Source organism: Lutra lutra, chromosome 8 (assembly GCF_902655055.1).
Source record: "Lutra lutra chromosome 8, mLutLut1.2, whole genome shotgun sequence".
Classification (NCBI taxonomy): Eukaryota; Metazoa; Chordata; class Mammalia; order Carnivora; family Mustelidae; genus Lutra; species Lutra lutra.
In genome coordinates, this window is record NC_062285.1 from 43,638,928 (window position 1) to 43,663,935 (window position 25,008).

Here is a 25,008-nt window from a genome sequence, read left to right on the forward strand (position 1 = left end):
CACCCCCAACTTATTATATCTTTTAAAGATTTTATTTATTTATTTGAAAGAGAGCACAAATAAGGGGGAGGGAGAGGCAGAGTGAGAGGGAGAAGCAGGGTCCCCGAGCCTAGCAGAAAGCCCGATGGGGGGCTAAATCCCAGGACACTGAGATTGTTACCAGAGTGCCAGACAGATGTCTAATTCACAGAGCCACCGACACACCCAAGAGGTCATATCTTTTGAAAAGATAAATGCAGACTCTCTCTGGTTCCCTGATGATCCTGGGTTTCACTGTCTTCTTCTGCCTTTGGGGTTTTGTCTTTACCCTAACATTCACCTGTTGGGAAGAAGAGTGGGTGAATGGCATTTCCAGAATTCCTTATCTCCAAAAGAGAAGGTGGAACACCAGAAATCGTCTTTCTCCTTTTTTCTTCTTTCCTTTCAATCTTTATTTTTCCCTTCTAGTATTTTTTAAATAGGTATTGGGGGCGCCTGGGTGCCTGTCAGTTAAGCGTCTGTCTTTGGCTCAGGTCATGATTCTGGAGTCCCAGGATCAAGTCCCTGGAGTCCGCTTCTCCTTCTCTCTCTGCCCCTCCCCTAGCTTGTTCTCTCTTGCTTACTCTCTCAAATAAATAAAATCTTAAAAAAGAAAAAAAAAAGTGTTCTTTTTGCTGCTCTAAATCTTTAATTCTTAGCCATTTCCTTGCCTATTCCCAATGCCTTATAGCTGAACTTAATCCAAAGCAAAAACAAGCAGCAGTCAAGGGTGTTAAAACATCACTTACAGGGTGCCTGGGTGGCCCAGTGGGTTAGGCCTCTGCCTTCGGCTCGGGTCATGAACCCAGAGTTCTCTCTGCTCAGTGGGGAGCCTGCTTCCTCCTCTCTCTCTCTGCCTGCCTCTCTGCCTACTTGTGATCTCTCCCTCTCTGTCAAATAAATGGATAAAATCTTAAAAAAAAAAAATTTAAAAAAAAACATCACTTACACAGGGAAGGTTCAGTACTGGAGAGCTAACTTTGAAGTTTCCCTAAGACCATCCCTTTATAATCACTATTTCCCCATTTCTAGGCTCTAGGTCACCATTGGTATTTCCTCAAATGTACTGGCAATTCACTACATGCAAAGAATTTTGTAAAAATGTGATGTATTGGGGCGCCTGGGTGGCTCAGTGGGTTAAGCCTCTGCCTTCGGCTCAGGTCATGGTCTCAGGATCCTGGGATCGAGCCCCGCATCGGGCTCTCTGCTCAGCGGAGAGCCTGCTTCCCTTCCTCTCTCTCTCTGCCTGCCTCTCTGCCTACTTGTGATCTCTGTCTGTCAAATAACTAAATAAAATCTTAAAAAAAAAAATGTGATGTATTATTTTCTTTTTTAATTTTTTAAAGTAATCGCTATTCCTGATGTGGGGTCTGAACTCAGGACTCTTGAGATCAAGAGTCAGGGCTCCACCAGCTGAGCAAGCCAGGGTCCCAGTGACACAGTATTTAAGAAAAAAAAATTAAGAGAAGGGTGCCTGGGTGGCTCAGTGGGTTAAGCCGCTGCCTTCGGCTCAGGTCATGATCTCAGGGTCCTGGGATCGAGTCCCACATCGGGCTCTCTGCTCAGCAAGAAGCCTGCTTCCCTCTCTCTCTCTCTCTGCCTGCCTCTCCGTCTACTTGTGATCTCTCTCTGTCAAATAAATAAATAAAGTCTTTAAAAAAAAAAAAAAAAGCTTTAAAAAAAATTAAGAGAAAAAAAGTGGCAGAACAGTGAGATGCTATGAAATGTCATACTCAAATCTGGTTGAATTATTTAGAAAACTAAAATGTGGGGATTAAGAAGTGATTTCATGTACTATTTTAATTGGTGGATCAGTGCTCTTTTGTTTTTTAAAGATTTATTTACAGGGTGCCTGGGTGGCTCAGGGGTTAAAGCCTCTGCCTTCGGCTCAGGTCATAATCCCAGGGTCCTGCTTTCCTCTCTCTCTCTGCCTGCCTCTCTGCCTACTTGTGATCTCTGTCAAATAAATAAAATCTTAAAAAAAAAATAAAGATTTACTTACTTGACAGAGAGAGATCACAAGTAGGCAGAGAGGCAGAGAGGAGGGAAGCAGGCTCCCTGCTGAGCAGAGAGCCCAATTCGGGGCTCGATCCCAGGACCCTGGGACCATGACCTGAGCCGAAGTCAGAGGCTTTAACCCACTGAACCACCCAGGCACCCCATGATTAGTGCTGTTTTTATTATCTTCTCCATTCATAATATAGTACTTGGCACAAAACTCAAATAGCGGACAGCTGAAGATTTTGTGTTGTCCTCAGGTCTTCACAGAAATTATCCCGGATTTCTTCTGTGAAATGTCTAGATAGTTTGATTGGATAAGGTTTCACAACATTGGACAATTGGGGGAACCACGAGGGAAAAGACCAGGAAAACTGCCTGGTTAGTTTCTCTCTGCTGCTTCAGGAAATGGATGTTCCTGTGGAGCTGGAAGGACACTGAGGAAGGTGGACTCTCAACCAGACCAATTTAGGGGTGAGCCAGAATGGGAAAAAATATAGTAAAAAAAAAAAAAGTATTAGTATCATTCATAGAGGTCTGCCTAGCCTATCCTAACATAACTTACCTGGACAAAAATGTCTATTACATATTTGCCTCGGAACTTATTATATATTGGTCTCTGCAACAGTCTATGTTAACATTGATTTATACTTTAAAACATTTGTGTTTTGTAGTTGACCTGTACATGTAATAAGGTTTTTTATTTAATAAAAGCTGACATTTACAGGTCTTAAAAAATAAAATTCTTGGGGTGCCTGGGTGGCTCAGTGGGTTAAAGCCTCTGCCTTCAGCTCAGGTCATGATCCCAGGGTCCTGGGATGGAGCCCCACATCAGGCTCTCTGCTCAGCAGGGAGCCTGCTTCCTCTCTCTCTCTGCCTGCCTCTCTGCCTACTTGTGATCTGTGTCTGTCAAATAAATAAATAAAATCTTTTTAAAAATTTTTAAAAAATAAAAATCTTAAAACAAGCTTATTTCTGGCCAGCCTTTTCCCCTCTTTTAGTTCCCTCTACCTTCCATTATTAGCCTCTTCTCTGGCTGCCCTACATTTAAGTCTCTTACAAACCTGAGTCTGCTTGTTACTTCCCTTCCCCAACTTTTAACTGCAAATAACCACAAATTTTATTGTTTCAATACCATTACACACATAAGGGAAATAAATTAGTTCAGATTTAATTGACTAGTCACCTAGCAACTAAGTATATATAGTTACCTTTACTCATTTCTAAGATAGCAGCCTCCTCAGTAGCTAGAGAAATTTCAGTTGATTGTTCCCCTGACATGTTAACGGTATAAAGACCCATGTTGGGGTGCCTGGGTGGCTCAGTGGGTTAAGCCTCTGCCTTCGGCTCAGGTCATGATCTCCGGGTCCTGGGATCGAGCCCCGCCATGGGACTCTCTGCTCAGAAGGGAGCCTAGCCTGCTCTCCTCCCCACTCTGCCTGCCTCTCTGCCTACTTGTGATCTCTGTCAAATAAATAAAATCTTTAAAAAAAAAAAAAGACCCATATTGGGCACCTGGGTGCTCAGTCCGTCAAGCATCTGCTTTCTGCTCAGGTCATGATCCCAGGGTTCTGGGATCTACTCTGGTGGGCTGGGCTCCTGCTTCTCCCTTTCCCTCTGCCAAATAAATAAAATATTTAAAAACTAAATCCTGGGGGCGCCTGGGTGGCTCAGTGGGTTAAGCTGCTGCCTTCGGCTCAGGTCATGATCTCGGAGTCCTGGGATCGAGCCCCGCATCGGGCTCTCTGCTCAGCAGGGAGCCTGCTTCCTCCTCTCTCTCTGCCTGCCTCTCTGCCTGCTTGTGATATCTCTGTCAAATGAATGAATAAAATCTTTAAAAAAAAAAAAAAAACTAAATCCTGTTTTAGTCCAATTTTTACTCACTGTACTACTGGTAAAATCAAGGTAGAGACAACAAAGGGTAAAGTGGGTATTTTTATTTATTTGTACTTAAACCTATCCACCAACCAGCCAAACTGGTACTATTATCATACGTTAAAATACAAAACATCTTTCTACAGAATTAACAGTTCTAGTAAAACCTCACAAGGGGCAGAGGAAATCAATGAAGCACATTGTAGTTTTACCCTTCACCATTAAAAACTAAGGTTGTTAACAAGAAAGCCTCACAATCTCAGAAGATACCATTATCCTTCATCACATGTTTTTTTTTTTTTTCATCACATGTCTTTCTATCTTTACTTTCTATTCTTGAGGTTAGATTCTAGAGCCTGAAGATAGTCACAGTAGGACTGTATCCAGTTAGCTACAGCCAGAAACACCTGTTCCATGTTGTGCACAGCCAACGCTACTGAGAGCTTTGACTCCAATCGTACCCCCTCCATAGATACAGTAAGAATAATGGGAAATACAATATTAAGGCAAAGATACAGGACTCTAAAAAACAAAGCCTAGGAGACGTGAAACAGCCACAGCCATCGCCCAAACCAAGATCGAGTAATACTCGTCGTCACACATCTTCAGGCTGGATGTTCACAGAGTAATTTGGGAACAAATCCATGATTTGCTGGGTACTAAAATACTTAGCGGACTGCTGTATTACACTATAGCTTTCCCCAGAAGTTTCTAAGAGGGACTCCAAATCGCTGACAGAATTTTGCTGGAACTGGATCTGGGGCTGCAGGGATTCCTCTCCACAACTGTGGAGCTGGCTGTTCCAAGCTTGGGGGCACCAGGTCTGACTGGTCCAGGAGTGGTTGCTCCAAGACTGGCTGTTCCAGGAGTGGTTGCTCCAAGATTGGCTATTCCAGGTCTGGTTGCTCCAATTTGGGTTATTCCAGGTCTGGCTGCTCCATATTGGAAGGTTTCCAGAAGTGTTCATCAGGTGTCCCTGGTGGTAGGAGTAGAAGGCTGGGTATTCCATGGCTGCTGTGCTATTCTGAAAGGAAATGGCAGATTACCTGAAAAGCTCGGAGGGAAATCAGAATTGTCTGTGGCTGAGGTTGTCCGGTTTAACAATAAACAAAACTAAGAAGTCAGTGAAAAGAAACCAGAAGAATAAAAGCTTCCCATTACCTGAGTCACACTCTTGCTCTCCTTTGGCCAGTGGTTTTTCTGCCACCTCTTACATTTCATTCTCTGGTTCTGGAACCAGGTCTTCACCTACAAAAAAAAAAAAAAAAAAAAGTGACAGGAAAATACAAAATACTGGTATAGTGTGCATGTACCAGAATTGTTAACGTTCCCCCCCGCCCCCAACAAGCACAATTACTTAAAAATGGAGACTTCTAGAGTCCTTTCTGCAATCTGGAAACAACGCTCTGTGTATGAATGTCAAAGCCCCTCAAGTTAGTTGGCTTTAAAGATGGTCATGAAGAGTGCCTGGGTGGCTCAGTTGGTTAAGCGTCTGCCTCTGGCTCAGTCATGATCCCAGAGTCCTGGGATCTAGACTGCCTCTCCCTCCCCCTTCTGCCCTCTCTGTCAAATAAATAAATAATTTTTTTTAAAAAAGATTTTATTTATTTTTATTTATTTTTTTAAAAAGATTTTATTTATTTATTCGACAGAGAGAGAGATCACAAGTAGGCAGAGAGGCAGGCAGAGAGAAAGAGGAGGGAGCAGGCTCCCTGCTGAGCAGAGAGCCCGATTCGGGGCTCGATCCCAGGACTCTGAGATCATGACCTGAGCCGAAGGCAGAGGCTTAATCCACTGAGCCACCCAGGCGCCCCTAAAGGTTTTATTTATTTATCCGACAGAGATCACAAGCAGGGAGAGAGGCAGGCAAAGAGGATGGAAAGCAGGCTCCCTGCTGAGCAGAGAGCCTGATGTGGGGCTCAGTCCCAGGACCCCAGGATCATGACCCGAGCCGAAGGCAGAGGCTTTTAACCCACTGAGCCACCCAGGGGCCCCTAAATAAATAAAAATCTTAAAAAAATAAAGACAGTCATGAAATGTTATCAAGACCCCACTTTCATATTAAAATTATTTGTAGGAGACACATAAACACAGCACACAGATGTTAGTACTGCTCATCTGCAAATAAGCCTTTTTTTTTTTTTCTTCAAATAAGCCTTTTTATTTGTCACTGCAAGGACAACAAAACACACCTTACCTGCTTATAGCTAAGGTTCAGAATGTTGGAAAGTTCTTGCATCTGCTGGAGGCTGAGGTATTTCTGCCTCTGAAATCGATCATTGAGGACATAGAGTTGGGTCTGAGAGAACACGGTCCTGATCTTCTGTTTCTTGCCCTGGGCCGTGTCTTCCTTCCTCCCCGTTCTCTCCTCTGCAGAAGTGGGCGGTAGTTTCACCTTGGGACTGGTGGAGGAATCGGGGCTGTCCTGAACAAGCAGATCCACGGAGGAAGGAAGAGGAGAGACTGTCGGGAATAAAACATTTTTCTCTGAAACTTTCCGAAGATTAAATCATACTCACAAATTTATTGTTTTCAAAGTATTTTTGAAGTTCTCACCACCTCAGAATTAGGTAGTAAATAAAAACTCTTACATGACCCCGAACACTTGGCTCACCTTTGTACGATGCCAACCCAGTAAGTGTGTAGTAGCTATGGCCATTTCACATCCAGTGGACATGGCCAACAGCTTACCTGCTGGGAAGCAGAGTGGGACTCAAACTTTTTTTTTTTTTTAAACGATTTTATTTTTAAGTAATCTCTACACCCAACGGGGCTCGAACTTACAAGATCAACAGTCACACATGCTCCTCTAACTGAGCCAGCCAGAAGCCCCCTCGAATCTCTTTGACAAAAGCTTTTTTTTTTACTTCAAATTAATGCTCCAGAGCCCACACTGTGGCTGCTTAGAAAGCTGGGAATGATCACTGGACTCCCTTCTGTAAAATCAGTCGTATCATTTACATCAGATTCTGGGGACTCTCTAAAATCCACAGTTTAGGGGCACTTGGGTGGCTCAGTCGTTAAGCGTCTGCCTTCGGCTCAGGTCGTGATCCCAGGGTCCCGGGATCAAGCCCCGCGTTGGGCTCCCTGCTCAGCGGGAAGCCTGCTTCTCCATCTCCCACTCCCCCTGCTTGTGTTCCCTCTCTCGCTGTCTGTCAAATAAATAAACAAAATCTTTAAAAATAATAATAATAAATAAAATTAAAATAAAATCCACAGTTTACCACTGCCCAGTTCCAAATACCAGGACTAGCAGGAACTGAGAATTCTGACAGGCTTCAGTTTCAGTACAAACTCTGCCTTTACTAGCTCTGGGACCACATTTCCGAAAATATTTCTGTCCTTCACGGAGTTCCTTCATTGATTAAAGCAAAGTGACAGAGAAAGTTGCTTAGCACCAGGACTTCGCGTATATCGACTTACTAAAAATTTCTTTGGGATGCCTGAGTGGCTCAGGTCATGTCCTCAGATGAGTCCTGCATGGGGCTCCTTTCTCAGCGGGGAGCCTGCTTCTCCCTCTGCCTTCCACTCTCCCTGCTTGTGTGACAAATGAAGTCTTTAAAAAAATAATAAAGTAAAAATGAATTTCCTATATTACCTGTATTTGGTAGCCTCTTAAACTCTTAATTGCACGGAGGTATTTATTCCCCATGCTCAATTTCAGTTGTCATGGAATAAAGACAACCTGTATGGGGCAAAAATTCACAATCTTATGCTTCCTGTAAGTAGATCTAGAAGAAAGTGGGGCTAGACCAAGGACTACGGTGGGACATCTCCTAACAACTCACTCTACAAACTTGCACATGGCTTGCTAAGGAGGGCATGCCCACCTGCTTACGCCCACTTGCTCATACCCAAGCTGTTTCTCACGACTCAGCACTTTACTTCCAAAGTTTGAAATTATGAAAGGACATCAACCCAAAGTTTAGGAAAACAGGGTAACATTAAAATCTAACATTCCATTAAAGTAGTTGCCTACTTCCTCCTTCCGCACAGCTTAATTTTAGGGGCAATCATCATGTAAAGAACTTTTAAGTCTTAATTATCTTTACCCCAAGTCTTTAAAAAAATTGATTTTTACCACAGATCTTTAAAAAATGGTAAAAATTTACATTTTCATTTTCAACAACTCCTGCCTGATTTGCAAAAAGTACTACCTTTACAGTGTCCTGAGCACCCCCCCCTCCCCCTGTGGTCACCATTTAGAAGCCAACCAGAGTTTCAAATTTGGGCTCTAGCCACTCTGTCAGCAGAGTAAACCTAGAATTAGCTACCATAAAATGGAATGCACATCTACCCGGCATGTAGGAGACGTGGGCAAAGCAGACTCCCAGGATCTCAGAACTGCCGGGGTTAGTAACTCGCCGACCCCAGGAGTGGGAGAAGAGGCGATTACTCGTGTCGCGCAAAGGCAAAAACGTTTCAGTAAGGCGAGATTCACAATGACCACGCCGTTTCTGGCACTCCCTTGAAAGAGACTAATCAGAAAGTTCAGAAGGTCCCCGCATCCCCCAGCTGCGGTGCCAGGACTTCTGGCTCTAGCAGTGACACCCCTACTGCGTGCGTTCTGCACCCCGAGAAGATTAAGACGATAGCTCATTTATTCCGGCACATCTGCGTTTCCACAGTGCCTAGGCACCTCATCGCTCAAAGACGCAGTGAACGGTCCAGATGCCGGCACCCCGGGGCCCTAGTCTCTCGACTGACAACCTGGGACAGGTGGAAGGGCTCCCGCCACCAAGTTACAACCGAGACAGGTGCCGAGAGGATTCACTGGGGACACCTGCTAGTATGAATGGCCTACAATTGCTCACGAGGGAAACGAAGGACCCTGCCCCTCCTCCTGCTTCACGTTCCCTCAAGGAGATCAGCTTTCCGAGGATTCGTGTCTGCCTTACCGGTCTCCGCGGGGGGCGTCTCAGCAGATGACATTTGTAGGGACGCGTAATTTCCTTCAGGCCTGCAAACCTCAGGCATTGGAGAAGAGTCCCTAGACCCGGGCGTTCTGGGGCCAGGCGGGCACTGGGGCGGAGCTGGTTCCGCACTCATGTTGGGGAGTTGAGGGTAGAGAGGGGGAAAGAGCAAGATTGTAAGGAAGGCCCAGGCTTCTGGATCCAGGTGGAAGAGCCGAGAGGAATAGGAAGACGTCCAGGTGTAAAAGTATGAGAAAGACAGGATGAAGGGGGGTCACCCCCGAAAGGGCAAGAGCCAAGCAGCCCAATGGAGTCAAAGGTGAAGATTCTCAAGGCTCTAGATTTATAAGGAAGGCTCCGCCATCGTCAGACCCGCCCCTCCTGGCAGCCCCACGCCCACACACACCCTTGCGAATTCTCGGTTAATCCTGTCTGCCAGTCTCACCAAGGCCATTGTCATGTAAAAGGTGGATGCCGGGTAGTCCAGACTGGGTGGGGAACGGGAAAACGGGGGGCCCGGGATCTCGAGAGAAAAAGCAAACCCAACAATTAAATATTTCTGGGTTCGCCACGTTTCCATCTTTTCAAATCAGAGATGCACCTGAGGCTACCTAAGGTGATCGAATCTTCCACCAGAACAATTAATTTCTTGATTTAAGACCCCTTAGGGTCTCCAAATGGAGCTACTGCTGGCAAAAGCTTCGCCCAGGGAGCTTGGTTTCCATCTTCCGAGTCCCCCTAAGGTCACAATAAAACACTTATTGTGTGTTGCTAAGGTGTCAGTTGATATTAAAAATAGGACTTGTTTTCAACGTGCCCTCATTGGTTTTTTGTTTTGTTTTTTGTTTTTTGTTTTTAGCTTTGAGAGAGACAGAGAGCGGGGCAAGTCTTTCCCCCAGGACTGTTGTCTCCTTTTTAATAAAAGCCCGAGGAAAGGAGCTGTAGCCGCTGACCCCCTGACTTTGGTGCCTGCAGGTAATAATTACACATAGGCTGTCAGTATGGGAAATTTATAAGTGGTTTTCATATACCTGTTGCTCAGTTTCCTCATCTGTGCCTCTTTCCGCGTTGCTGTAAAAAGTAAAGAAAATAAAGACCTAAATCCTCCTAATAGTTCTCAACACCCATCACCTACAAATTGGGGCTCTTAAGAGAAATTCTATCCTTATCCTATGCTCACGATCTCCAAGTTTGAAACTACCTTTTTGTTGTGATTATTTTTTTTTAAAGATTTTATTTATTTATTTGACAGAGAGAAATCACAAGTAGGCAGAGAGGCAGGCAGAGAGAGAGGAGGAAGCAGGCTCCCTGCTGAGCAGAAAGCCCGATGTGGGGCTCGAACCCAGGACCTGGGATCATGACCCGAGCCGAAGGCAGCGGCTTAACCCACTGAGCCACCCAGGCGCCCCTGTGATTATTATTTTAATCCAGTGAACAACATGATAGATTGAGGACACCCCTTCTAATTTTATCTGGGACATTCCTGGATGTAAAATAATGAAATTTCTTGACCTGGAAAGAGGGAGGCCAAGAAGAACATCTCCCTGAGCAAATGATATTCCTGTAAATGGTCTTGCCAAAGGGTTTGTGACCAGTTCCTTTGAGAATTTCTGTTGGACCCTCCTAAGCAAACATCTTCTTCCGGCCTTTCTTTCCCCTTCTGGCTCTTTTTTAAATCCATTTTTCTTTCTCTGGCCTGGCATTTCTGCCATGTCCTGCAACTCCACTCCATCCCCGCTCTGAAATTGGTTTTTTCGTGTTTTGTTTTGGTTTCTTCCATATGTTTTCCAAAGGACCAGTTGTATGGTTGGGTTTCAGCACAAACATATTTATAGACAAAGATAACAGTCCACAGAATTCAATTTTCCTCCCCACTCTTAAATTCAATATTCGAGAAAGCTAAGATTTCTTCCTCTTTTCAGTCTCCTACTCCTCTAAGTAAACCCTTAGCAAATTTAATTATATCTTTTTCAGAGGTGCAAACCAGACTAATCCTCGCATGCGCTCTGCTCCTTGGGTCTCCACCTAGACCTGCTGGCTTTGCTGTCACAACAATTTCTGTTCTTAACTCAAGGATGCCAATTTGTGAGCCTAGGAGGGATCCCAGGACCAAAGCGCGGAGATCCAATTCTCTGTAATCTTTTCTTTGTCTTCTCACACTATCATTCTGGAGGGGAGAAGAGTAAAAATAGAGTTTCAAGGAAGAGGTGGGTGGAAATACATTGGGTTCAGGCAGACAGTCTCTGTCTCATTACAGATAGAGTATGATTTTTTTTTTTAAGTGGTAATGTGAGGGATGGATGGAGTGAACGAATTGTGGTGGTCTACTTGCAACATCTACGTATATCAGTCCCTTAAGTCCCTTTAAGGTGTGTTGTGCACCTTAAACTAATACAATGCCATATGTTAATTACGTCTCAATAAAACTGGGGGAAAGGTAAACAAAAAAGAAGAAAACTTGACTTCCTGGCTTTCAGTTAGCACCAAACGCCTTAGTTTGCCCTCAGCTCTCTAAACCGCAGGTCCCAGAAGCTTTGTTCTTTGCTGACGGGGGTCTTCGCCTAAAGCCTGGGCCAAATTCCCTCCCACCCCCCACCTGTGTCTCATTGTATCTGGGGTCAGAGCCTCCGGAGTGAAAGACCAAAGGGAAGGGGGCTGGTAGCTAGAAGGCAAACTTACTACATTCTTTGCCCAGGAAAGCAATTTGAATAAGGTTGAGAGAATGCTTAGGAAGGTGTCAGAGACCTTGGATTTGTTGGGGTGGGCTGTGTGGGTGGAGGAGGGGTGTGTTACAAGTAGAGTCCAGGCCTGCAAATGCAAAAGTGATTTTAGATTTTGTTTTCCAAGGAGCATAATCCGGAAGGGAGAAGAAAAAAAGCGCTAAATATTAAAAATGAAAAATATTTTTTCAGAAAAGATTTATTCCTCACTTAAAGCTAAGAAATGCACGTTAGGAGACAGAATCTTTTAAGAGCACAGGTGTCCCAGCTTTGCATCAGATTTTGCTGACCTGTCAGGAAGTGACAGTCATGATGAGTATTAATATAGACTTCGCTGCCCCTCAATTTTCAGGCATAGTGTACGGATCAAATGTGGAATTATCAAATTTATTATTAATTTATCACTGGTGGGACCATCGGATTGATTATCAACTTATCGTTGTTTTTACCCTTCACCCATTGTCCATTTGAGTTTATTTGAGTGTAATCCAAACTGGGAGGCGGTCACCTGTTTTCACTTAATTCTCGTATAAGTTTCTGCCTCTGTTTCTCGATTCTTTACGTTGTTTCACTCTACGTAATAAATCCAGTCTATAAGTAGCTGTTTCTTGTCCCTATAAGTACAAACGTATGTGTTTATAGATATAGTTAGTGATTTTTAACATTTATAGGCTAGGAACCATTTGTTGCTTATTCAACTAATAGTTCATGAGTGCCTATCTTATGCTGGAGAGAAAAGAAATAATTAAACAACATCTCCACTTCTGAGGAGCTAACAATTTATTGAGTAGATCAAAATAGACCAAAAGACAATTATAATGTCATGTGATGAGTACCGAAAATAAAAAACCAAAAATGACATGTGCACTAGATTCTGAGGGAGAACAAACAAAGGAAGATGTGGCTAGGGAGGGCAATCAGAGAAGACTTCTTGGAGGATTTTTGATTGAGCGGAGATGGAAAAGCTGAAAACGTAGGGAAGCAAATTCTGGAAAATGAACACTTTTGGCAAAGGCAAAAGTCAGTGTCTTAGAGAAAATAATGGATCATTGGAAAATATGGTCACGAGATCTGAGAGGTAATAAAGTGACCACAAATAGTAAAACAACAACAAACAAAAACTGCATTTTTTAAAAAGATTTTTATTTATTTATTTGACAGACAGAGATCACAAGCAGGCAGAGAGGCAGGCAGAGAGAGGGGAGGAAGCAGGCTCCCCGCTGAGCAGAGAGCCCAATGTGGGGCTTGATCCCAGGACCCCAAGATCATGACCTGAGCCGAAGGCAGAGGCTTCAACCCACTGAGCCACCCAGGTGCCCCCCAAACTGCATGTTTTTGAATTAAACCTCCTTTCCTTAGTTTATACTGTGTTGGTGTTCCACCTGCTATCCTGATGGTTCTCTGTCTCCTTTCTGGTTCTTCTCATCCCCAGACATCTAAAAGTTAGAGTGTACCAAAGCTTAGTTCTCAACCCTCTCCTTTCTTCTTTTTATTTTTTTAAGATTTTATTTATTTGGCAGAGAGATCACAAATAGGCAGAGGGGGAGGAGGAAGCAGGCCCCCCTGCTGAGCAGGGATCTTGATGCCGGGCTCAATCCCAGGACCCTGGGATCATGACCTGATGACCTGAGTTGAAGGCAGAGGCTTAACCCACTGAGCCACCCAGGTGCCCCCTCTTCCTTTCTTCTTTTTTTTTTTCTCTCCCTTTCTTTCTTCCTTCCTCTGTTTCCTTCCTTCCTCCCTTTACTCCCTCCCTCCCTTCCTTCCTTTCTTCTCTCTCCTTCCTTCCTTTCTTCTTTCTCTCTCCTTCCTTCCTTTCTTCCCTCCTTCCTTCCTTCCTTCATCTGTTCCCTCCTTTCCTTCCATTTTATTTATTTGAGAAAGAGCGCACACACATACGTGGAGAGAGGGCAGACGGAGAAGCAGACTGCCGCTGAGCAGGGAGCCTGAGGCAGGGTTGGATCCCAGGATTCTGAAATCATGACCTGAGCCGAAGGTAGACCCTTAACTAACTAAGCCACCCAGGCGCCCCTCAAACTTCTTTTCTATCCATGCTCAGTATATTGGTGATTTTCCCGTCTTATGACTTTCAGTACCATCTATATGCTTTTTTTTTTTTTTTTAAGATTTTATTTATTTTGAGAGGCAGAGAGTGAGCGAGCAAGCCCAGGCAGGGGTGGGACGGAGGGAGAGGCAGACTCCCTGCTGAGGGTGGAGCCTGCCCTGAGGACCTGACTTGACTCTGGGCTGGATGTTGGGACCCTGAGGTCATGACCTGAGCTTAAGTCAGATGCTTACAGGTGCCCCCCTAACTATATACTTTTGACCTTTAAATGTACGTCTATCCCAGACCTATTCCCCAAACACAATCTCATATATTCAACTGCTGACCTAACATCCACATTTGGATTTCTAAAAAGCATCACAAAATTAGTATTTCAAACTAATATTGAAATATTAGACGGGTTCCTCTTACAGTCTTCTCCATCTCTGTGTGTGCCAATTCATCTTTTTAGTTGCTCTGGCCAAAACCTTAATGCCATCTCTGTTGACTGTGCCTTCAAAATATGTCTTGAATCCAGTTACTTCTTTCTTTTAATCTTTTGTTCCCTCCAGTGTTTCTTTTTTCAGTTCTTGGAGTGAGTTGTTTTTTTTTTTTTTAAGATTTTATTTATTTATTTGACAGAGAGAGATCACAAGTAGATGGAGAGGCAGGCAGAGAGAGAGAGAGAGAGAGAGGGAAGCAGGCACCCTGCTGAGCAGAGAGCCCGACTCGGGACTCGATCCCAGGACCCTGAGATCATGACCTGAGCCGAAGGCAGCGGCTTAATCCACTGAGCCACCCAGGCGCCCCTTGGAGTGAGTTTTGATCACATGAACTACAGCTTGGAAAACCAGCAGAGTAGCAAGAAATGGTTATTTCTTTTATTTTTATTTATTTATTTTTAAAGATTTTATTTATTCATTTGACAGAGATCACAAGTAGGCGGGGGGGGGGGCAGGCTCCCTACCATGCAGAGAGCCCAATGTGGGGCTCGACTCCAGGACCCCAAGACCACAACCTGAGCTGAAGGCAGAGGCTTAACCCACTGAGCCACCCAGGCACCCCTGGTTATTTCTTTTAAGGAATATTTATATATTGTGTTATTGCCCACGTCACAGGAGAGCTGGGGGCTTGAAGTTACCTGTGACCACTGGCAAGTGTGCCAACCTAAGCTGCATTTGACCTTTTCTGACCTCTCCAAGATTACCACTCTCTCCACAACACGGTCCATCCCTTGGATTATTCCAACAGCCTCCGAACTGGTCTCCCTGTTTGCACCCTGGCCTTCCTAAAGTAGTCTCCACATACTAGCCAGAGTGAATTTGTGTAAAGACAAGTAGTATCAAGCTATTCCTTTGCTCAAAATCCTCTTTCAGTGTTCTCATATTGGGAGGAACACCTCTGTCCTGTCACCTTTGTGCCTCTCCACCCTCCTGCCACTGACCTTCGGATCCTGGAACAAGCCCAGAGCTCTCCCGAATCTGGGATTTTACTGTCACTCTTATCTCTCGCTGATCTGTTCCTCCCCCAAAAAAACCTTCCAGGCTGATCTCTCACCTCCTTTCCATCTTTTTCTTTTTTTTAATTTTTAAAAGATTTTATTTATTTATTTGAGAGAGAGAGTGTGAGAGAGAGAGAGAGCATGTGTGTCAGAGTCCCACAAGAGAGCATGAACAGGGGAGGAGCAGACGGAAAGGGAGAAGCATCTCCTTGTTGAGCAAGGAGCACGATGTGGGGGCTCCATCCCAGGACCCCAGGTTCATGACCTGAGCCAAAGGCAGACGCTCAACTGACTGAGCCACCCAGGCGCCCTCCTTTCCATCTTTAATATTACCTTCACAATAATGTCTTCTGCTCCCTATCCTTTTCCTCTTGATTTTTCTTCATAACTCTTGTCACCTTCTTGGACAATATAGGCTATCTATCATGTATCTATCTATATCTTCTGTCATCTATCATCTTCTATTTACCTACAATTAAAATATAAACTAAGGGATTCCTGGCTGGCTCAGTGGGAAGCATGTGTGACTCTTGATCTAAGGTCGTGGGTTCAAGCCCCATGTTGGGTGTAGAGATAAAGGGAGAATAAAAGAAAAAGAACTTTTTAAAGAAATAAAAGAAATAAAACTTTTTTTAAAAAGTTGTTAAAATATGAACAATGTGATGGACCTTCTGGCTGGCTCAGTCATTGGAGCATGTGACCCTTGATCTTGGGGTTGTCAGTTCAAGCCCCATGATGGATGCAGAGATTATTTAAATAAATAATAACTTAAAAAAATAAAAATCTTTAAAATACATAGATGGGGCATCTGGGTGGTTCCGTGGGTTGAACCTCTGCCTTCGGCTTGGGTCGTGTTCTCGGGGTCCTGGGATCGATCCCCGCATCAGGCTCTCTGCTCGGCGAAGAGCCTGCTTCTCCCTCTCTCTGCCTGCCTCTCTGCCTACTTGTGATCTCTCTCTCTCTGGCCAATAAATAAATAAAATCTTTAAAAACAAAATGAAATACACAGATAAGCTTTGTGAGGGCATTTATTTTCATTTTTGGCAGTTTTGTTCAGTGTAGTATCCCTAGCCCTAGAAGAGTGTGGTCCATAGGCCGCCATCATCAGCATCACCTGCGAGCTTGTTCAGGACACAAATGGGTGGGCTTTACCACAGAACTACTGAATAGGAAACTCTGGAGGGGGTGACTGGGGATCTGTTTACAAAGTTCTCCAGGTGGGGCACCTGGGAAGCTCACTTGAACGTTGAACTCTTGACTAAAGCTCTTGGTCATGATCTCAGGGTTGTGGGATTGAATCCCGGGTCTGGCTCTGCACTGAGCATGGAGTCTCCTTGTCTTTCTCCCTTGGCTTCTGCCCCTCCTCATGCTCTTTCTCCCTCTCAAGTAAATAAATAAGTAAAATCTTAAAAAAAAAAAAAAAAATTCTCCAGGTGATTCTTTAGCATGCCTTTAAGAACTACAGCCTAGAAAGGCCCTAGGAAGATAGTAGATTTTTGATCATTATTTGTTGATGAAGGAATGGGTTTAAATGAGACCTAGGCCTTTGTAAGCAAATAGAGGGTAGGAGCCATTTCCTTACATTTAAATATTAAATTGCATTTCAATGTAATATACAGAATAATCTTTAAAAAGCAACAATGCTCTTTGCCTCAAGTCCGCTGAACTAAATTCAGTGAGCCTGAAGCTCTTCTAAAACAGTCCACTTTACTCCTTCTGGCCTTTCTGGGAGATAGATTACTTTCAATTTACCTGTGTTATCAAGATGAACCACATCAAGCTGCTGTGATAGAGATTACAAATGGAATCACAAAAGCATATTCCCCACTTACTTTGCCTGTTAGAGCTGTAAGAGCAAAATCACACTTTTCTTCCCTTAAAAGAAACTTATTATACAAAACTTAACACTTGGGGGGCGCCTGGGTGGCTCAGTGGGTTAAAGCCTCTGCCTTTGGCTCAGGTCCTGATCCCAGCGCCCTGGCATCGAGACCGGCATCCGGCTCTCTGTGTGGCAGGAAGCCTGCTTCCCTTCCTTTTTCTCTGGCTGCCTCTCTGCCTACTTGTGATATCTGTCTGTCAAATGAATAAATAAAAATCTTTTTTTTTTTAAGGATGAGTGATTTTTTTTTAATTTTATTTATTTATTTGACGGAGATCACAAGTAGGCAGAGAGGCAGGCAGAGAGACAGGAGGAAGCAGGCTCCCCGCGGAGCAGAGAGCCCCGATGGGGGGCTCGATCCCAGGACCCTGAGATCAAGACCTGAGCCGAAGGCAGAGACTTTAACCCACTGAGCCACCCAGGCGCCCCAATAAAAATCTTAAAAAAAAAACCCAAAACACCTTAACACTTGGGGCGCCTGGGTGGCTCAGTGGGTTAAGCCTCTGCCTTGGGCTCAGGTCATGGTCTCGGGGTCCTGGGATTGAGGCCCGCATCAAGCTCCCAGCTCAGTAGGGAGCCTGCTTCCCCCTCTCCTTCTGTCTGCCTCTCTGCCTGCTTGTGATCTCTCTCTCTCTGTGTCAAATAAATAAATAAAATCTTTAAAAACAAACAAAACTGGGGCGCCTGGGTGGCTCAGTGGGTTAAGCCTCTGCCTTTGGCTCGGGTCATGATCTCAGGGTCATGGGATGGAGCCCCGCATCGGCTCTCTGCTCAGCAGGGAGCCTGCGTCCCCCTCCCCGCCCCACCTCTCTGCCTGCTTGTGATCTCTCTCTCTCTCTGTCAAATAAATAAATAAAATCTTTTTAAAATAAATAAATAAATAAATAAATAAATAAATAAATAAATAAATAAAAACTTATGTAATGGTCAATACTTTAAACCCTCTGGATGTACCTGTCATCCAGTTCAAATAATTTATTCAGGACCACTCTTGTTTTATGAATGACTTTACCATGAGCACAAGGTTTGAAGTTCAGTAAAAAATTCACCCAACAAAATATGTGAGACATCACTAACCCCCTTTTCCACTACCCACACTTCTGGTCACGCGATCAACAGCTATGTCACCATAATCTTACTTCCCAGCACTTCTCCAGGCTGCCATCTAAACGTTCAACACCACTCCCCTGATCCTGGTTCCGGGCACTATCTCTTAGACCTCTGCGTACTTCTAGTAACCCTTCCATAGATGGAGCCAACTGTGTACCAGAGTGATCTTTCTTTCTTTCTTTCTTTCTTTCTTTCTTTCTTTCTTTCTTTCTTGCTTTTTTAAGATTTTATTTATTAGATGGGGTACCTGGGTGGCTCAGTCATTAAGCATCCGTCTTTGGCTCAGGTCATGTCTTACACTCCTGGGATCAAGCCCCACATCCTGCTCCCTGCTCAGCAGAGAGCCTGCTTCTCCCTCTCTCTCTGCCTCTTGCTCCCCCTGCTTGTGCTCCCTCTCTGTCAAATAAATAGAATCTTAAAAAAAAAAGAAGAAGAAGAAAGAAAAAAAAGATTTTATTTATTAGAGAGAATGCACAAGCTGGGGGAGGGGCGGAGGGAGACGCAGACGCAGACTCCCCGCTGATCAGGGAGCCCTCGGGAGCCTGATGCAGGCCTGATGTGAGCCTGACTGCAGGCTCCAGGATCAGGACCTGAACGGAGGCAGACAGATAACCCACTGCGCCACGCAGGCACCCCTGGAGTGATGCCCCCCATCCCTCTGCTTAAGTGTTGTCTAATGAAGCTCACTGTCACTCTCTGCCCGCTTCTCAAGTCTGTTCTGAGCTTTGGTAAACTGCTGTACCCAAGCAATCCCCTTTTTCCTGAATGCTTCCCTGCCCCCTTTGTTTGGTTCATTTTCAGCTTTTTTTTTTTTTTTTTTTTTTAAGTATTCCCCCCTCTTAGTTATCTTTTAAGATTCGGGTCAGACGTCACCTTCCACAGTCCCCTTCTCCCAGTGAATTAAGTGTCTCTCTTCTGTGCCTAAATCTTTCTATGGCAGTGGTCACTGTGTATTTTTAGTTACGTTTTTGTGTTTAGAATAGTAGCTGGCTGGAATAATAACTCCTTAAGGGCCTGGTTTGTTACTATGACCCAGTGCCATGTTATTCAAAGTGTAGTCCTTTCTGGCAATATCAACATCACATGAGAACTTGTTAGAAATTGAAATCGTGGGGCGCCTGGGTGGCTCAGTGGGTTAAGCCGCTGCCTTCGGCTCAGATCATGATCTCAGGGTCCTGGGGTGGAGCCCCGAGTCGGGCTCTTTGCTCGGCAGGGAGCCTGCTTCCTCCTCTCTCTCTGCCTGCCTCTCTACCTGCTTGTGATCTCTGTCTGTCAAATAAATAAATAAATAAATAAATAAATAAATAAATATATAAATAAAATCTTTAAAAAAAAAAAAAAAAGAAATTGAAATCGTGGGCTCCATGTTAAGCCCAGACCTAGTGAATCACATTCTTTGGGAGTAGGACTCAAGTATCCGCCTTTTAGGAATCTATAATTCTTGTATGTTATGAAGTTTGAGAACTACTGCTCTAGAGAGAATACAGTGCTTAGCCGTAGCAAAAAAACCAACCAACCAACCAACCAAACAAACAAACAAACAAACCAACCAGGGGTGCCTGGGAGGCTCAGTGGGTTGAGCCTCTGCCTTCGGCTGGGGTCATGATCTCAGGGTCCTGGGATCCAGCCCCCCATCGCCCAGCATCGGGCTCTCTGCTCAGCAGGAAGCCTGCTTTCCTTTCCCTCCACCCTGCCTGCCTCTCTGCCTACTTGTGATCTCTGTCTGTCAAATACATAAATAAAATCTTTAAAAAACAATCAAAAAACCCCCTCAAAACGTATTTTTTGAATTAATGAAACAGCTCTTGTGTTTAAAACACTGATATTCATGGGGCGCCTGGGTGGCTCAGTGGGTTGAGCCGCTGCCTTCGGCTCAGGTCATGATCTCAGGGTCCTGGGATCAATCCCTGCATCGGGCTCTCTGCTCAGCAAGGAGCCTGCTTCCTCCTCTCTCTCTGCCTGCCTCTCTGCCTGTTTGTGATCTCTGTCAAATAAATAAATAAAATCTTTTTTAAAAAATAAATAAATAAAAATAAAACACTGATATTCAGATAAATGGGGAATTACAAGAATTCTCAAAAAGGAAAAAAATCCCCAAAGAACAACTTCCCAGTGATTCTGTTTTGTATTTGTCAAAGTTTAACTAAAGACTTTTAATATTTAAGAACTAAATTATTATGTGTAGCAAATTCTAAGGTCTCCCTGCCGAGAGTTCAAAGGGTAAACTGAATTGTCAAAGACCCTGACCCTGAGCAACACTGTTGATAGCAATGCGGTACTCCCTCTTTCCCACCCTACCCTCAGGGGATCTTTGACCCCATGTAAAAAGGGATTCCTTTTTTGCCCCCTATTTTGGTAAACTCTCAGGGAGGGGAGGAACACCTAGGAATGTCTACCAAAATTTAACAAAGTATAAAACTGCCCTGGAACAATGTGATATAAGTGACCCCAAAGAGAACAGGCTCCATGGCTTCTCAGTAGGTGGGAGAGCAGGATAAAGAACTTGGAAAAAGTAGGCAGTGGGAAAGGCTGAGAGAATGTGGGGTTTGGTGGTAGCTGGTGGGGGGTGGGGGGAGAATAAGGGAAAAATCTAGCACCTTAGTTGTTGCTCTAATTGGCTGGTAGTGGGATAAAATAAAGCTGTTAACCCTCAAAATATCACACCTAAATATTATAATACCTCAGGACATCTGAGTATTCTAATATTGTAAAAGGAATAGAGGAAGAGGGAACAAGAGGGTCCTGCCTTCCAAGAGTAAATAAGTTTAATCGTATAAAAGAGTTCAAAGCTAAGGCAAATAGTGTGATGTTGAAAAAGGAAATTTTTTTTAAGATTTTATTTTTTTTAAGTAATGTCTAGGGCGCCTGGGTGGCTCAGTGGGTTTAGCCTGTGCCTTCAGGTCAGGTCATGGTCTCAGGGTCCTGGAATGGAGCCCGACATTAGGCTCTCTGCTCAGCAGGGAGCCTGCTTCCCGCCCCCCACCCCCCCTCTGCCTGCCTCTCTGCCTACTTCTGGTCTCTCTGTCAAATAAATAAGTAAAATCTTAAATAAATAAATAAATAAATAAAATTAAAAAAAAATTAATGTCTACACCCACAACCCCCAGAGTCACATGCCCTTCTGACTGAGCCAGCCAGGCACCCTAGGAATTCAAATTTAAGGAAGTGTTTGTTGAATGTACTATTAAGGGTGAGGGTGAGAAAATGAGGCAAAGCTTTTTTTTTTTTTTAAAGATTTTATATACTTATTTGACACAGAGAGAGAGAGATCACCAGTAGGCAGAGAGTCAGCAGAGAGAGAGGGGGAAGCAGGCTCCCCGCTGAGCAGAGAGCGCGATGCGGGACTCAATCCCAGGACCCTGGGATCATGACCTGAGCGGAAGGCAGAGGCTTTAACCCACTGAGCCACCCAGTTGCCTCAAAGCTTTTTTTTTTTAATTAAAATTGAGAAATAACTTGCATATAAGGAGCAAATCTCAAGTTGTACAGCTTGATGAATTTTTTTACTTATGTATACAAATCCATTGAAGAGACAAGCCAGTTCCAGCACCTAAGTAGGCTAGTTTGCAGTTTTGTTAAATGCTCAGAATCCCAAAATCCAATGTCCCTTAGACCTCTGTCAGTTTCAAAAGAAAACACAAAAGTGTTTCCAACATGAGGTAAGACAACATGAATTTTTTTTTTTTTTAATTAGGCTCCATGCCCAACATGGGGCTTGAACTCACGACCTTCACATCAAGAGTTGCAGGCTGTAGGGACTGAGCCAGCCAGCCATCCCCCAAGTGGTTTCCCATATCGATGCCTGTTTCCTTCATGTTAGTAACAAGTGAGGATACATACATACAAACTGATCAGATGTGGGCATAGCATGCTGGAAATGCTCCGTCCATGTTTGCCGCTGTATTTTCTCTATGCAAGCTATGTTTTAGGGAATGCATTAACTCGCTCGTTCAACACGTATGTTTTAAGCATGTCTCAGATGTCAAGTGCTAGGAAAAGGAAACGGATTATGCATACTTGCTGCACCAAAGCATTTTATAGTGTGGTAGGGAAGAGAAGCCACGCGGACAGAGCAGTGCGTTAAGGTGTGACGGAACTGTGGTGTGTGTGCACAACACAGCAAGAGTACGCAGGAGGGTCTTCTGTCTCGGAGGGAAATCACTTAAGAGACCAGAGTATCACCACACCCCGCGGCTGTCGGCTCCCTCAGGTCTGGCAGAAAAGCGGTGTACGCTGAAGCTGAACCGCTATGGCAGAGGGCCGCTGCACCTCATGTGCTGGAACCTCGCTCTGCCGACCTTGGTGTTTGTCCTCCGCAGTCCTGGCTCCGGCCCGGGGACCCATTGCGCCCGTGTCCGCGAGAAATAGGGCTACACACAGCCTTCTGCGGAAGAACTTCAGGATGAAAAGGAAGAACCCAGATTCACAGGACTCTGAGCTCATGGGAAAGCCCATTAACGATGGAAAGATTGTGCCAGTTGAAATAACCATCGGTCTGTTCAAGAGGGAAAGGGATCCGATGCTGGCTGCCCTTGGTCAGAATAGATTCGTGATTGGGGGGTTTCCAAGAAATCAAAGACAACCTTCAAGGTTGGGACAAGACCAGGGGTGGGAAGGCAGGCTATAGCTTTCTGTCTGTGTTTTGACTGTCATAAGGAGATCTGTATGGACTGATGTCTTGGAAAGAGAAAGAGAAGTGGTAGAAGGGAGCTTGGAAAGGAGAATTCAGACCTATAGTTAGCTGACCAAGCCAATTACTGACATGTGAAGGAATGGGGAAAGTCAAGCAAATAGATGCCTCTAAGTCTGTTGATGAAGTTGCTGGTGGTGTTGTTTTAATATTTATTTATTTAGGTAATCTCTACACCTAGCATGGGGCTCGAGCTCTGGATCAAGAGTCCCATGATCTTCCCACGGAGCCAGCCAGGTGCCTCATAAGAGTGTCTTTTTTCTGTGTTTTTTTTTTTGTTTGTTTGTTTTGTTTTTTAAGATTTGTATTTATTTATTTAAGAGAGAGGCAGAGCACAGGCAGGGGGAGCAGCCGGCAGAGGGAGAAGCGGACTTTCTGATGAGCAGGGAGGTGATGCAAGACTCCATCCCAGGACTCTGGGATCATGGCCTGAGCCGAAGCGATTGAGACACCCAGGTGCCCCTGCCTTTTTTTTTTTTTTTTTTTTTTTTAAGATTTTATTTATTTGACAGCTAGAGAGATCACAAGTAGGCAGAGAGGCAGGCAGAGAGAGAGGGAGAAGCAGGCTCCCTGCTGAGCAGAGAGGCCGATGCAGGGCTTGATCCCAGGACCCTGAGATCATGACCAGAACCAAAGGCAGAGGCTTAACCCACTGAGCCACCCAGGTGCCCCTATTTTTTTTTTTTTAAGATTTTATTTTTAAGTAATCTCTGCAACCAAGGTGGGACTCGGACTTACAGTCCAGAGATCAAGAATTTCCGGCTCTGGGACACCTGGCTGGCTCAGTTGGTTAAGCATCTGATTTGGTTCAGATCAGGATCCCAGGGTTCCCAGGATCAGAGCTCTGCATTGGGTTCCTTGCTCAGCAGAGAGCCTGCTTCTCCCTCTGCTTGACTCTCTCTCTCTCTGACAAATAAATCTTAAAAAAAAAAAAAAAAAGTTGCCTGTTCCACCTATGAGCTGGCTAGGCAGTCCTGTTGATGAAGGTTTTGATGAAGTTGTGAAGATTTTTGTTTGACAAAGGAAGCTAACTCTAAAGCTGAAAGCATCCTTGGAATCATGCTTGAATTTTGCCTTCATAGCTGCTATTTCAACCCCCTTTTAAGGCAATTTTAATCTTTCATAGTTACATCTCCGTTAATGGTTGGAAAAATATGTAATAAAACTAATTAAGCTTTTTTTTTTTTTTTAAGATTTTATTTATTTATTTGACAGAGAGAGATCACAAGAAGGCAGAGAGGCAGGCAGAGAGAGAGGAAGGGAAGCAGGCTCCCTGCTGAGCAGAGAGCCCGACGCGGGGCTCGATCTCAGGACCCTGAGATCATGACCTGAGCCGAAGGCAGCGGCTTAACCCACTGAGCCACCCAGGCGCCCCCTAATTAAGCTTTTTATCTTCAATTTTTTTCAGTCACGGGAGTTGACAGCAAATTCGGGTCTCTTCATCTGAGCTTTGGTGACAAAACCAAGCATATCAGCTAGTTCTTTGTTTTTACTCAAAAAGCACCCCCCATTTATAGTTTGTACCTTGTGTAAGCAAAACTTTTTTTTTTAAGATTTTATTTATTTATTTGATAGAGAGATCTCAAGTAGGCAGAGAGGCAGGCAGAGAGAGAGAGGGGGAAGCAGGCTCCCTGCTGAGCAGAGAGCCCGATTCGGGGCTTGATCCCAGGACTCTGAGATCAGGACCTGAGCCGCAGGCAGAGGCTTAACCCCCTGAGCCACCCAGGTGCCCCAGCTAAACTTTTTGATATGTGTGTATATCCCTTTAGTAATTACACGTGAGAGGATTAGGGATTTTCCACTTTCTCGTTTACTTAAAGGTTTTAAATTTCCGTCCTGTTAAGTGAATTTGTGGACCAAATTCCAAAGGAACTTTTTATGTAGTGAGTTCTTATAAAATGTGTTTGGTAAACAAACTCATAAAATTCCTAGAAGTGGTTTACTCTTTATCACGTGACTGGCCATTTTCTATAAAAAGGTAAGAGGGGTGCCTGGGTGGCTCAGTGGGTTAAGCCTCTGCCTTTAGCTCAGGCCATGATCCCAGGGTCATGGGATCGAGTCCCACATCGGGCTCCTTGCTTGGCAGGGAGCCTGCTTCTCTCTCTGCCTCTGCCTGCTGCTCTGCCTGCTTGTGCACTCGCATTCTCTCTCTCTCTCTGACAAATAAATAAACAAATAAAATCTTTGGAAAAAAAAAAAGAAACGGGCAGAAGACATGAACAGACATTTCTGCAAAGAAGACATCCAAATGGCCAACAGA

At 44.4% G+C, this 25,008-nt stretch overlaps 1 protein-coding gene and 1 pseudogene across 1 annotated transcript; one reads left to right on the top strand and one right to left on the bottom strand.

Moving 5' to 3' along the window:
- Positions 1 to 4,412: 4,412 nt before the first annotated feature.
- On the bottom strand, positions 4,413 to 9,180 carry NANOG (Nanog homeobox). Its single transcript, XM_047742214.1, has 4 exons — positions 8,790 to 9,180; positions 6,089 to 6,354; positions 5,053 to 5,139; positions 4,413 to 4,915 (listed from the first exon to the last, which is right to left on the bottom strand). The coding sequence occupies exons 1-4, from the start codon at positions 8,938 to 8,940 to the stop codon at positions 4,487 to 4,489; spliced, it is 933 nt and encodes a 310-aa protein (XP_047598170.1). The 5' UTR covers positions 8,941 to 9,180; the 3' UTR covers positions 4,413 to 4,486.
- A 12,676-nt stretch (positions 9,181 to 21,856) lies between these two features.
- LOC125106857 (UMP-CMP kinase-like) lies at positions 21,857 to 23,766 on the top strand (annotated as a pseudogene).
- The last annotated feature ends 1,242 nt before the right edge of the window (positions 23,767 to 25,008 follow it).

Bases quoted from the DNA above. Each gene is read 5' to 3' on its own strand.
- NANOG (XM_047742214.1), bottom strand. From the start codon at position 8,940: ATGAGTGCGGAACCAGCTCCGCCCCAGTGCCCGCCTGGCCCCAGAACG. The intron at 6,355-8,789 runs GTAAGGCAGACA...TATTCCCGACAG, and splicing joins GACGCCCCCCGCGGAGACCG to TCTCTCCTCTTCCTTCCTCC. The intron at 4,916-5,052 runs GTAATGGGAAGC...ATTTCCTTTCAG, and splicing joins AGAGCAAGAGTGTGACTCAG to AATAGCACAGCAGCCATGGA.